The 14444-nt window shown below is 36.0% G+C and overlaps 1 protein-coding gene across 5 annotated transcripts in view; it reads left to right on the plus strand.

The window, feature by feature from the left end:
* LOC113732579 (protein ZINC INDUCED FACILITATOR-LIKE 1-like) overlaps nt 1-13938 on the plus strand; it is a 30898-nt gene extending 16960 nt beyond the window's left edge. For 3 of the 5 annotated variants that reach the window (XM_072080598.1, XM_027258456.2, XM_027258458.2), the window contains 4 exons: nt 11298-11342; nt 11460-11548; nt 12261-12304; nt 13449-13938. In XM_072080598.1, coding sequence (XP_071936699.1) covers nt 11298-11342; nt 11460-11548; nt 12261-12304; nt 13449-13555 — 285 coding nt within the window. In that variant the 3' untranslated portion in view covers nt 13556-13938. Of the gene's footprint in view, nt 1-11297; nt 11343-11459; nt 11549-12260; nt 12305-12949 lie in introns of all 5 variants that reach the window. The other 2 variants (XM_027258459.2, XM_072080597.1) reach the window with 2 other exon arrangements.
* The last annotated feature ends 506 nt before the right edge of the window (nt 13939-14444 follow it).

Raw genomic sequence — 14444 nt, forward strand, 5'->3', positions numbered from 1 at the left:
CAACTTCGATATGCTTTGTTCTGTCATGAAAAACTGGATTTGATGCTATATGAAGGGCAGCTTGATTGTCACACCATAACTTCATTGGAAGTGAATTATTGATTCCATACCTCACACAATAATTGATGTATCCATATAAGTTCACAAGTGGACTGTGCCATAGACCGGTATTCAAACTCTGCACTAGAGCAGGATACTACATTTTGTTTCTTACTTTTCATGATACCAAATTACCTCCAACGAAGACACAATATCTAGTTGTAGATCTTCGATCAATTTTAGAACCTGCCCAATCCGCATCTAAGATGCATTTAACATGAGAATTGCCATGATTACCATATAGTATACAACGTCCTGGAGCTCCTTTAAGGTAACATAAGATTTGCTCTAAAATTGCCCAATAGGTGGTTCTTGCTGAGAACATAAATTGACTCACAATACTAACCGGATATGCAATGTTCGGATGAGTCACAGTAAGATAATTTAACTTCCTCACTAATCTCCGGTACATTTCAGGATCTGAGAATAACTCCCCATCATCTGTTGTAAGTTGCATGTTGGGGATCATTGGTGCACTACATGGCTTAGCACCTAGCCTTCCTGTTGCTTTCAAAAGATCAAGGACATACTTCTTTTGGCATAAGAAGATACCTTGTTTACATCTTATAACCTCAATGCCTAAAAAATATTTCAGCATACCCAAATCCTTTGTCTGGAAGCGCGATTGAAGAAAATTTTTAAGAGCTGCAATACCTGCAGTGTTACTACTAATAATAACAATATCATCAACATAAACAACAAATAGGATAAGACCAACTTCAAATTGTGATAAAAGACAGAATGATCAGAATTACACTTCTTCATGCCAAACGCTTGAACCACCTCACTGAATCTCCCAAACCAAGCACGAGGACTCTATTTTAAGCCATATAATGACTTTCGGAGTCTACAAACCTTACCAGACTCCCCCTGATCAACAAACCCCCGTGGTTGCTTCATATAAATCTCCTCTTGCAAATCTCCATGAAGGAATGCATTCTTAACATCTAACTGGTACAAAGGCCAATTATAAGTAGCAGCAAGGGAAATAAATAATCGAACAAAGGTGAGTTTGGCTATGGGAGAAAATGTGTTTGAGTAATCCACATCATATGTCTGAGCATATCCTTTTGCAACAAGACGAGCATTGAGGCGAGCAACAGAACCATCAGAATTGACTTTAACAGCAAACACCCATTTACAACCAATAGGTTTCTTACCTGTTGGTAGATGAACCAAGTCCTAGGTACCATTATTGTCTAGAGTCATCATTTCTTCCTCCATAGCAGTCCGCCAACTAGGATGTTCCAAAGCCTCAGATAAGTGTTGAGGAAGAGATATTGAATCGAAAGAAGCAGTAAAACAACGCAAGGAAGGAGACAAATGATCATATGAAGCAAATGATGAAACTGGGTAAGTGCACTGTCTTTTACCTTTTCTTAAAGCAATGGGCAAATCAAGATTGGAATCTGAAGACTGAGGAAGCGGTGGATCAAGACTCAAATATGTAGATGGAGAAGGTGGTGGAGGATGTGAGTCTGTGTTGAGAACGACGAGAATACACTTGAATAATTGGTGGTCTTGTAGGAATAGTTGTTATAACAGTGTAGACTAGAATATCATCTTTCTCCCCCTTACTACTGTAGACATTAGACTCAAGAAAAAATGGATGTGTCTCAAAAAATGTAACATCAGCAGAGACTAAATAACAATCTAAAATTGGAGAATAACATCTATACCCTTTCTGAAGACGTGAATAATTCAAAAACACACTTGAGAGATTTGGTATCTAATTTAGACACGTGGGTACGGGTATCACGAACAAAACAAGTACACCCAAATATACGTGGCTCAATGGGAAATAAAGATTGGGTTGGAAACAAAATTGAATAAGGAATCTCACCAGCAAGTACAGAAGATGGCATGCGATTAATTAAGAAACAGGCTGTTGAAACAGCATCTGCCCAAAATTGCTTAGGAACCTTCATGTGAAATAGGAGGGCTCTAGCAACTTCTAATAAGTGTGTATTTTTTCTTTCAGTAACACCATTTTGTGGTGGTGTGTCAGGACATGAAGATTGGTGAAGGATTTCATTTTTTTGACATTAATGAATTAAAGGGTTTAGAAAAGTACTCTTTTGCATTATCAGTTCGCAAAATGCAGACAGACACGTTGAATTGTGTTTTGATTTCAGTACAAAAGGAACAAAAGATACTAAATTTCAGTGCAAAGGGAACAAAAGATATTAAATAAATCTGAATGACTTCTCATTAAATATAACCAAGTAACACGAGAGTAGTTATCAACAAAGGTGACAAAATATTTAAAACCAGACTTAGATGCTATTGGACAAGGGCCCCATATATCAGAGTGCACTAATTCAAAGTTGGATGCAACCCGTTTATTGACTCTAGGCAAGTAAGGCAAACGATGATGCTTGGCAAATTGACATAACTCATAATCTAAATGGGATAAATTTTGAAAATTTGGAAACAACTTCTTCAAGGTGGATAGAGATGGATGACTGAAACGACAGTGAACTTCAAGCGGATTCAAGGTGGATGAACATGCAACAGGTTTCGACACTTTTATTGAAGTGGTTTCAGGTGTATACAGGCTGCCAGACTCACGTCCTTTACCAATAATCTTCTCCATCATGAGATCCTGAAAAATACAATATTTAAGAAAGAATGAGATAGAGCACTTGAAAGTTTTTGTAATTTTACTGATTGAGAGTAGATTAAAAGAAAAATTAGGTAAGTATAAGATTGAAGATAAGGGGATAGATGACATAGGGATTGCTACACCAGAACCCACAACTGAAGCACACGACCCATCAACCAAAGTAACATTCGGATGATCTTTGTTAGGATTAAAAGAGAAGATATCTTTATTGCCGGTCATATGATCTGTTGCACCGGAATCGATGACCCATTTGTTAGAAGATGACACAATGCATGTAGTAGGTTTACCTGAGTGATCAATAGAAGAAGGATTAGCAAATTTTTGTGAGGCCTAGAACTCAGTTAAGCGGGCAAACTCATCAGCAGAGATGAGTATGAATTTGTCAGAAGGCACATAATTGTTCTCCTGGATTGCGAAATTTGCAAATGAAAGATGCTGTTGAGGTCTACGATGAAGGTCCAAACACGTACGTATGGTATGGTTTGATTTCTTACAGTGATAAAAGACTCGTTGATTTGAGTTGAATTGTCCATGACCAGCAATCCCACCAGTTTCATTTTTGCCACTGTTTCTACTATTATTTCCTCGACCAGCTCCACTTCGTCTTGCGAGAGCACTAGTAACATTGGAAGTAGACAAAGATTCCTCGGTTCTCAACACTCGTGTGAAAGTGTCATGAACGGAAACAATCTCTAGGTTAGAGAGAATTTGTGTTCAAGTAGCATCAAACTCAATTGGTAATCCTACAAGAAAATTCATTACAGCCATTTGTTCGCATTGAGACTGCTGAGTTTTTATATCAGTACTAAAAGGAAGGAGATAATTCAATTCCTCATATACTCGTTTAAAATCCATAAAATATTCTGTAAGAGATCTCTGCTGTTTTTCCTGACGCTAAAATTCCTTGCAAACATCATATATATGATTTAGATTACCCTTACCAGAATACAAGAAAGCCAAATAATCCATAAGATCTTTAACAAATTCATAGTGATTGATCAGATTGACTATCTCATTATCGATAAAGTTTCAGATCTGCAAAAATAGTTTTGCATCTTCTCTTAGCCAAACCTTATTTTCTTCTCCATCAACGGGTGGGTCATCAGTGAGATGATCATCTCTATTGATGCTGCGTAGATATATCCGAATAGTTTTACTCCAATTCAAAAAAAATTTTCCACTCAATTTGTGTTTAGTAATTTTTGATGTTGTAGGAATAATATCAGAAATTACGGTTATCATTTCTCTACTACTACCTTTCATATCTGCCATTATAATTCACACAAGAAGGAACTAAAAGTGACTCAATAGGGTCACGTTAAAAGACAAACTGATAAAAAGCCTAAAGCGCTAATACCATAAAAACTAAAAGGGAGAGAACATTCTTCTTCATTGTTCCTTTAGACTACACAATGTACAAATATATATACACAAGTGTAATCTAATTTAGATCCTAAAATCATGCTAATCTAAATCAATCTATAACCTAATCAAATCTTTTAATATTTGATACTATAATCAATGCTAATCAAATCTAATCTTTCTTAATATCTACAATATCAAATCAAATCATATATCTATGATTTCTATAATATCAGATCACATATCTTCAATAACAATATTTAGTTGATTATGGATAAACTCTGGAAACTGAGAGATCAGAATCAAGAAAGCCTTGATCATATTCTGGTTCAATTTGGAGCAATAGTCAGTCCCACAAAGACAGTTTTCAACCTGGATGAGACTATTGCAATGGTGAATTTGTAGATATAGCCCCTAGACTGTACCCTTAGTTTTGTTTGGGAAAGATACAGCAAACTCTGTCCCCAAAATTGGTCTTTGATATCATCTTGAAGCCTAGAAGTTTTGATAGGTCAATTAAAAGACGAAAACCAGAGAATTTCGGTTTCATAACATTTTCAGTCAAAATCAAAACTCAGGAATATAGAAAGGCCAAAAACAAACGGTTACAAACCTGTTTACTCATGAAATGCATTATAATTGGAGAACTCTATGTTCCTGGCAAATTGGGAATACTTCATGTCAAAGTACTCCCACATTGAATTTATGTTAATAAACTTTCTTAGCTGTTCAGTGGATGGCTTGACATTCTTTTAAGATTGAGAACAGGTATCTTGGAGGGAAAACATCTAGTCACTATATTATGAGTGACCAACTAGTATTTATAGGAGTAAAAATCTAACAAACTATTTACAAGAATACCCTTACTAATTTATTATCTACAAGAATACTTATATTCTCCTAACACTCTCCCTCAAGTTGAAACATATATATCACAAGCACCCAACTTGTTACAAATGTATTTCACCCTAGAACCCCCTAAAATCTTGGTAAACAGATCAGCCAATTGATCTACAGACGGTACATGAGATATCTTGATAATTCCGTCAAGCAATTTCTCTCGAATGAAATGACAATCAATTTCAATATGTTTTGTTCTTTCATGAAACACTGGATTAGACGCAATATGAATAGCCGCCTGATTATCACACACTAAATTCATAGGCTGTTTATGCTCAAACCCAATTTCAAGTGACATGCTCTTCAACTAAACTAACTCACATACAGTGTGAGCCATAGCACGGTATTCAGATTCTGCACTTGATCTGGAGACAACTGTTTGTTTTTTATTCTTTCACGACACTAAATTACCACCAACAAACACACAATATCCTGTGGTCGATTTTCGATCTGAAGCAGAACCAGCCTAATCTGCATCACTATATCCTTCAACATCAGTGTGTCCATGATTTTGATATAACAATCCTTTTCCAGGAGCACTCTTAAGATACCTGAGAATCCGTATAACATCCCAATGACTAGTACGAGGGATGTCAAGAAATTGACTCACAATACTCACTGCAAACGAAATATCAGGTCTCGTTATAGCGAGATAATTTAATTTACCCACAAGTCTTCAATATTGCTTAGGATCATCTAGTAATATATCTTGATCTCCTACTAATTTCACATTAGGATTCATAGGAGTATCCATAGGTCGGCAACCTAACATCCCAACTTCACTCAGCATATCGAGTACATATTTTCTTTGACATAAATAAATCCCATATTTAGACCGAGCTAGCTCAATACCCAGAAAATACTGTAGATGACCTAAATCTTTTGTTTGAAAGTTTGCCTGCAGATTGGATTTAAGTTTCTGAATCCCCACAACATTATTACTTGTAATCACAATATCATCCACATAAACTAATAAGATTTTACCAGCATTAGAATGCCGATGAAATACAGAGTGATCTACTCCACATCTTGTCAGATCGAATTCCATGACAACACTACTAAACCGGCCGAACCAAGCTCTCGGAGACTGTTTCAATCCATATAAAGATTTTTTCAAACGACAAACCAACCACGAATTCTCCCTCTGAACAACAAAGCCAGGAGGTTGTTCCATATATACCTCTTCTTCCAAATCTTCATGTAGAAATGCATTTTTCACATCCAACTGATACAATGACCAATTATAAGTTGCTGCCAAAGAGATAAGAAGACGAACCGAGATAATCTTTGCAACGGGATAGAATGTTTCTAAGTAGTCTATTCCATATATCTGAGTAAATCTCCTAACTACCAGACGAGCCTTCAATCTATCAATAGAACCATTAGGCTGCACTTTTATAGTGCACACCCATTTACAACCAACAACAGGCTTACCAGAAGGAAGAGGGACAAGATCCCAAGTAACATTTTGTTTCAAAGCAGACATCTCTTCTTGCATAACTAATCTCCAACCAGGATGATTAAGAGCATGGGTAATAGACTTAGAAATGGAGACAGAATCAAGGGAAGCAACAAAAAAAGAATAAGACATAGAGAGACGAGAATAAGAAACAAAATTAGAAATAGGATGAGAAGTACAATGCCTCTTACCTTTGCGTAAAACAATAGGAAGATCTAATTCAGAGGAGGGCGTCATACCTGGATTTGAAAATTGAGAGTTAATTGGTGAAGTGCGTAGCATATCAGGAACTTGCTCAACCATGGAACGACGAGAATAAATTTGAAGATTAGGATGAGATAATCGAGCTATAGAATCTGGTGGACTAGATAACTCAAGTAATAAAGAGGAAGGGACTGGTAAAACAGGAGAGGAAAAAGAGGGACACTGGTCTAACTCACAAGGCATACCGTGTTTCATAAAATATGGAGTGGATTCAAAGAAAGTAACATTAGCACAAGTAAAAAATCGATTTAAAACTGGACTGTAACATCTGTACCCTTTTTGCGCTCGTGCGTATCCTAAGAAAACACACTTAATAGCACGAGGATCTAATTTATTCACTCTGGGAGCAAGCTGATGAACAAAACACACACATTCAAAAATACGAGGAGGTAATTTAAACACAGATTCATGAGAAAAAAGAACGGAGTGAGGTAATTAGCCTCCAAGAATATTAGATGGCATGCGATTAATTAAATAACATGCAGTGAGAACTGAATCACTCCAAAATTGTTTGGGCACATTCATGTGCAACAAAAGTGTCCGAGCAACCTCGATTAAATGGCCAATTTTTCTTTCAGCAACTCCATTCTGTTGTGGAGTGTGAGGACAAGAGAACTGATGAATAATACCGAACTTAGTCATAAAGGTATTAAAAGGAGTGAAAAAATATTCTTTCGCATTATCACTGCGAAATATACGTACAGGCACACCAAATTGATTTTTTATTTCTGTAACAAATGCACAAAAAATGGAATATAGTTCTGAACAATCTTTCATTAAATAAAATCATGTAACTCTTGAAAAATCATCAACAAAGATTACAAAATATTTAAAACCTAACTTTGAAGCGACTCGACTAGGACCCCAAACATCAGAATGATCTAGCATAAAGGGTTCAGAAAGCCGTTTATTGACTCTAGGAGCAAAAGAAATACGATGATGCTTTCCTAACTGACAAGACTCGCATTCTAACGAAGACAACTGACTCAAAGTAGGAACCAACTTTTTCAAATTTTGTAAAGACGGATGACCCAAACGACAGTGAATTTCAAGAGGAGAAACAGTAGCAGGACATGCAATCGGATCATTGAAGTTGAGAAAATAAAGACCATTATGTTCATGCCCTCCACCAATCGTCCTTTGTTTTCAAATCCTGAATGACAACAAAATCAGGAGAAAAAGTAACTGAACACTGTAGAGATTTAGTGAGATTACTAACAAACATTAGATTAAAGGGGCAAATTGGGTACGTAAAGAATAGAAGACAGCGGAAGAGATGGGTTAACTTCTACAGTGCCTAGTCCTTTAACTTTAGTGGTAGATCCATCAGCTAAAGTAACATGAGTAAAGGAAGTAGACTCTTGAAAATTATCAAAATTTTTAGAGGTACCTGACATATGATCAGTAGTCCCGAATTCAATAATCCATGAGTCATTACCTTTTTGTGCTAAAGAAGCAGAGGGAAAAGATGCGTGATTTGTAATTTGGTATTGTAGGAATTTAACATAATCTTCCTCGGATATAGTAAAAATCTTCTGGGACCCATGTGCTGAAGAACTTGATTCAACTTGGTCAGTGGTAACCGCATGAGTAAAACTTTCAGCCATAGCGAATAACACTTCAAACCCAAAAAAAGAGTCAAAACTTGAGATGAACAGTGCCCGTGAACAGTCGTGATGAACAGTGTCTCGTGAACAGTGTGTGCGAACAGTACTTTTGAACAGTATGAGTGAACAGTACTTGATGAACATTATCTGTGAACAGTACCTTTTTTGAACAGTCGCTTGAACAATAACGCGATGAACAATATCGCGTGAACAAGACTCTTGCTAGATGTTTAACTCTAACCCTAGGACTTTAGCTCTGATACCATGAGAACAGGTATCTTGGAGGGAAAACATCTAGTCACTGTATTATGAGTGACCAACTAATATTTATAGGAGTAAAAATCTAACAAACTGTTTACAAGAATACCCTTACTAATTTATTATATACAAGAATACTTATATTCTCCTAACAAAGATGACTTATGAAAATAATAATTTCAGAACTTTTTTGATGGTCAAGAATCTCACACTCCCGTCCACTTTACAAATTGCAGCACTCATGATTTGCAAAGGTCATTTCTGCTAGTTTTTCAACAGCTTAGTTAGGTTTTGTACTGAAAGAGTTGCAATAATAAGCACACATCTCTGTGCTAATTTTAAAAGATCAAGAACTTTCTCATTAAATGTTCTATTTTTTGTTCATGATGGGGCCTTTGGCATACACCATCTGTTCCATCAACAAACTTCAAAATAACTATAAGTCAGAGGGATATATAGTGCTACCTCTCATAGCTATGAATGACAACCACCACCGGAGGGGACTATATGATTCACCTTGCAATCCATATGAAAGTCTTCAGAGAATTTTGAGGAGACTTCTATAATGTATTACATCTTATTGTGGCAGTATTATTAGAATCAGCCTCATTTTTTTCCTGTTAATGATTTAGAAGGCACCATCATCATCTCTACAATTAGAGAATTGGGCCAAACTTTTACATAGTCAAACTCCATACCTTGAGTTTGAAAGTGCATTTTTTTATTCAATTATAGGAAAAGAAAGCTTTATGCTATTGTATCACTTAAAGAACTAAGGTTTGAAAGCTTCCTTTGTTAAGTGATCCCTGTAGTTTCTGGTCTTCTATATTATTCTCACTGCTGGGTAATTTCCTGGCATGTTTCTGTCAAAGAAAATCGTGTGGTTTGTAGGGTCATTTTGGGTTTGAAGGGCCTCCATCATATCCATGATCAGGTCATGTGTTGGAGCTGTATCAGGAGTGTCAACAATCTGGCTGTTTAGTAGAGCAATTTTTTGAGTCTTGGCTTGCATTTCAATGTTGCCAAATTTTTTGTGGACTGTAGGATATGTCACTTTCATAGGACACATTTTACCTGAAATCTTCACTCTCTAAGAAATTTTTCGTGACATCCAAATGAACCATTGTAGATTCAGGCAAAGGGGATAAAATCTACCTCAATACAGACTCTTGTCACAAGGGCTAGGGTTAGGAATTAGGGAGCTGCATCCACTTTTGGTGGCCACTATAGAGCATGTCAGAGAAAATACATGATTTTCAAAGAAAGGATTGGTAAAGTCTACATATATTCACCCAGACAGTTGTCTTTAGCAGTCTTGACATTGTTGTGGAAGCCTGGTGACCATTTAAATTCCTGCATGTTATAAACTCCTTTCACCAAAACAATGTGGGATCCTTCTTCTTGGTGAGATTTAGTCTTCTATTGTTACTTCCCTACTAAAGCAAATTTGGAGGCAAAGGGAGTGACTCATCTCAGAATTTTAGGGAAAAAAAAAGAAGTAAAGAAAGGTTTGGAGTCTCCCCTCGGTGCATGGAGAGAGGCTTGACTGATGGTGACAAGATACATTAGCTAATGACCAGGAGACTTTAGCTTTAAAATGCGTATCAGACACTATAGTAGCAAAGAATTTAGTACTCCAGGCTCCATAGGATGGAGCAGCAAGAAGGTTGGTTAATTTGGAGCATGGTGTGCTGTTTTCCTCCAGTAGAAGGATGGGGGGCTGCAGCAGCATCCACGAAAGAAAAGTCTTTCTGCGAAGATGAATTTGGGAATTGTAGGATACATAGTCAAGAATCAGTAAAAGAATGAAAACTCTGTGTTTTTTCTAGAAGAGATGTTAGCTTTCTTAAGAAACAGACTTAAATAGATAATCCTCCAGCAATCAACTCAAAGGGAAGAGACACGAAATTCTATCCGTTAATCAAATGCTTTCTGTATGATTGATACATATATCTGAACATGCTTACCTGTAGGTAAATCATAAACCTAAGTCCTTTGTGGAACAGATGATGTCAAATACTAATACGAGCTAATAATACAATTAAGTTTAGGATGCATTTATAGGCTTCCATCCATTGATATGCTACTGCATGAAAATGGTCATTCAAGGAAGTAAGGTTCCATGATGGGCAAATGTAGATTTTTGATGATATGAAGATCTAGCAGGGAGTGTTACAATGACTCGTACAGAGAACCAGGATTATCCAATCATTCATCATAAATATGATATAGAAGTGATGATGGGTTAGATTGATGTGATTGCTAGTATCTCACATGTTAAGTATCTTTCAGGACCAATTTAGATGCTTATGTGAACCCACTAATTTACTGATTAATATATCAGAAGACCATAATACATTAATTTAGAAAATGGCCATCAAGTTCACACCTAGGATGACATGTACAGGGAAACAAGATTACCCAATCATTCATCATAGAGATGATATGGAAGGGACAACAGGATAGATTGATGTGATTGCTAGTATCTCACATGTTAAATTTCTTTCAGGACCAATTTAGATACTTATGCGAACCTACTAATTTACTGATTAATATGTCAGAAGATAATAGTACATTAATTTAGAAAATGGCCAACAAATTCACATGTATTTGTGTGATTCATTTCTTTTGACAAAAATATTTGATCAAATTCAAAATATTGAATTTCACTGTTCTTGCTATTCATGTCCTAACATTTTCTGGTAAAATATCACTGTTACAGACCTCCATTATCACTGGTTTGTTCATACTTCAGAATAATGCTGTGGTAATTTCTTTTTCACTTGGTCTCAGATTTCTATTATTCTGATACTTCATTGTGTATCAGGAAAGAAGCATGCTTATTCAGACTTTTATTAACTTATGCCTGATACTATCATCACAGGAACAACACCAAAGAGGTGCTGCTAATGGCATTGCCATGACAGCAATGTCATTGTTCAAAGCTGTAGGTCCAGCTGGTGGAGGTGCAATGTAAGTGTCTCTTATTTAAGATCAATTTTTCAGTTATTGTTTTATCTGATATAAAAAACATTTTCATGGTGCATCAGCTTCTGCCAGTTTGTCTGATCTGAACTGTCAATCATGTCAAAAGGCTCCAGTCAGCTGAGCATAAAATATTTTCTAGTAGAATAATCAGCATTTCTTACTGAACCATGCAAAACTAAATAAAAGATATTTAGCCATACAAATAATCTCCTTGTTTTCATATTGAATCCAAAGTCAGTGAATATCATGACTGTCAGTTACTTTCTGAATGACATGAAGTTGTTACTCAAGCCATATCAAGATTCAGTTTCCATCTCAGACCCCTCTCTACCATGTCCTCCCAAAACAGAATGGAATCAAATGGTGCACCCATTACCTCTGACAACTTATACTCCATTACCTACTTATTCTTTACTTTCATTGGGTGCCAGAGAATAATTCAAATACAAATATATACCATCTAAGGGTTAGACCTAAGTGCGGTGGTAAAGTCACTCTGTTTTCTGTTGGACTTAATTAATTTTATAAACAGAAACAACTGCTCAAGAAAATAAATCTGTGTACTGTTAGTAGTTATTAGCACTATTATATTCCTCTGCACTTGGTCTGCCCTTGATAATAGTTGTTTTCTGCACAAAGTAATGAATTTCAGCATCCTTTGACATTTGAGTCAATCTTGTTCTCTCAATTTATGCAGCCTTTCTTGGGCACAAAAGCGTCAGCATGCTGCCTTCTTTCCAGGTAGGACATTTGCAAATTTTGCTGGTTTTGTATTGTTTGATCTAATACAAGAAAATTCAGTTTTCTAGTTGTCTGAGACAATGTCCTCTTGTTTGTAGAGGACAAATGGGCATCTCCATCTCTATGCATAATCTTTGGACTCACATGTTGCAATTCATTGTTTTCCACTAAAACAGATAATCTTGGAATGCTTTGATTTGAGTATGCTTGGAATGTTTAGTTCCAATTGAAATTTAGGCTCAAACTCTGTTTGCTCCTTCTGGCAAAGCCATTTGGAATCATAATCTTGGATGCAAGCTGAAACTATTGTTACTATTGAAATTCTCATCTTAACAAGATTATTAAAAAAAAGTAAAGAAAAGAAAGTATGGCTGCTAGATCTGGTTCTGTTATAAAGCTTCCTTAGAAGATACGATGAATGTTAAGGAGAAGTTCTCCATGAGTGTTTTGCAGCAACAGGACCTTGAATGCACCAGATGAAGGAAATGTTCACCAGAGTTTTGAATGTCATTAGTTTGATTATTTACCTGGTGGCTAGTTAGATATTGGCCGAAATCATTAGTTCTCTCTATCTCTATGGGAAAACCCCTAGTTGAAAGGACTAATTCATATGGAACAATGGACATCTGATCATTCTGTTTGCAGATTTCAGGAATCTTCTCAATCAGAAGCAGCAGCCTTATGGGTGCTAGTATTCTCTCTTCATAATGATGGGATAAAAAAAGGAGTCACATTATTTGCCTGCGAGTATCAATTATACTTTGTCTACTGTGTAATGATGCTGCATTCTCAACCTCATTTTACTCGTTTCTTTTGTATTTTCCCACCCAAAAAAGAAAGCCAGACAACAAGCAAGGTTTGGAATTGTATTGTTCTAGATATTTATTATTGCAATGTAAATTCTAGAAGGCTTACCATTGACTTAGCAGCTGCTTATTGCAGTGTAAACTCTATTTGGCTATGCCTTTGTTCTTCCTAGAAAGTCTTAGCAGCTGCTTACTATTGGCTTTGCTACTGTTATCCCTTGAACTTTTCAACATAGTAATATATGCATGAACATTTTATTTGTATAAAAGCCTCTGTTCACCAATTTTTATTTGTGTATAAAAGCCTCTGTTCACCAATTTTGTTGTCTTCAATGCAGGTGTACACTTAGTCTTCTTCATCTTGAATGTAATTGAGGCAATCGGAGTATTGATGACCTTCAAACCATTTTTAGCTGACTGGAGTCAATATGAGTCGCAGAATTGAAAGTCATGATTCAGTTGAACTTCCATAATGCAATGAATCAAAGCGCATATTAAGCATGATTCTTTTGCACAGTAGTTGGTGCTGAATCTGGTGGCACCAGAATCAGAATGCTCATACTAACTGGTAGAGAGAAGGTAATTGCTGCCGTTGTTGGGAGGGGAATCATTGTCATAAGGTCATTCATCACTTGGAAGCCATTAGCATTTCGAAAATGCAAAGTTTCAGTTTACAGGTCAGATATAGATATAGGACATGCATATGAAGATATAACACTTTGTTGTAATTAACTTTGTATAACAATGAATTACCAAAATAAAACACATGTAAATATATGTAAATAAAATATATATGTATGTATGTGTGTCTGTATGTTAGTATGTTAAGTATTTTTGTCCAATCAGTTAGGCTTCAGCTACCAATCAAGTTTGTGTCTCCTCTTTGCTCCCTTTTCAATCCGTGTATTGGAGAAAAAGCAGGTCATCTGTTGTGGCCGATCGAATACATATGTTTAGTTTGGTAAGGGTTTTTTTTTTTGTGAGTTTTTGTTGTTGCCTACAATATGGACGCTGTATGAACATGAGCAAATTTTTGTCTATGTTTTCAGAACCGGACCGGATAGCGACTCGGCCGAGGTCAAGGGTCAGGGGTCAATGGGTTCGACCGGGGGTCGATAGGGGTCGAACCGGATGACGTCATAAATAAAAATTATTTAAAAATTAAAATATTATATATATAATATCTAATAATATATTGATATTAATAAAGGTATATCCATATATATTTGATGTTTCAAATATATTTAACAAGAAAATACAAAGAAATTAGAACAATCAAGTAGCAATTTATATTATTTAATAAATATTAACAAGTTTAGAATTAAAATTATGAA

Source organism: Coffea arabica, chromosome 2e (assembly GCF_036785885.1).
Source record: "Coffea arabica cultivar ET-39 chromosome 2e, Coffea Arabica ET-39 HiFi, whole genome shotgun sequence".
In the NCBI taxonomy this organism is placed as follows: domain Eukaryota; kingdom Viridiplantae; phylum Streptophyta; class Magnoliopsida; order Gentianales; family Rubiaceae; genus Coffea; species Coffea arabica.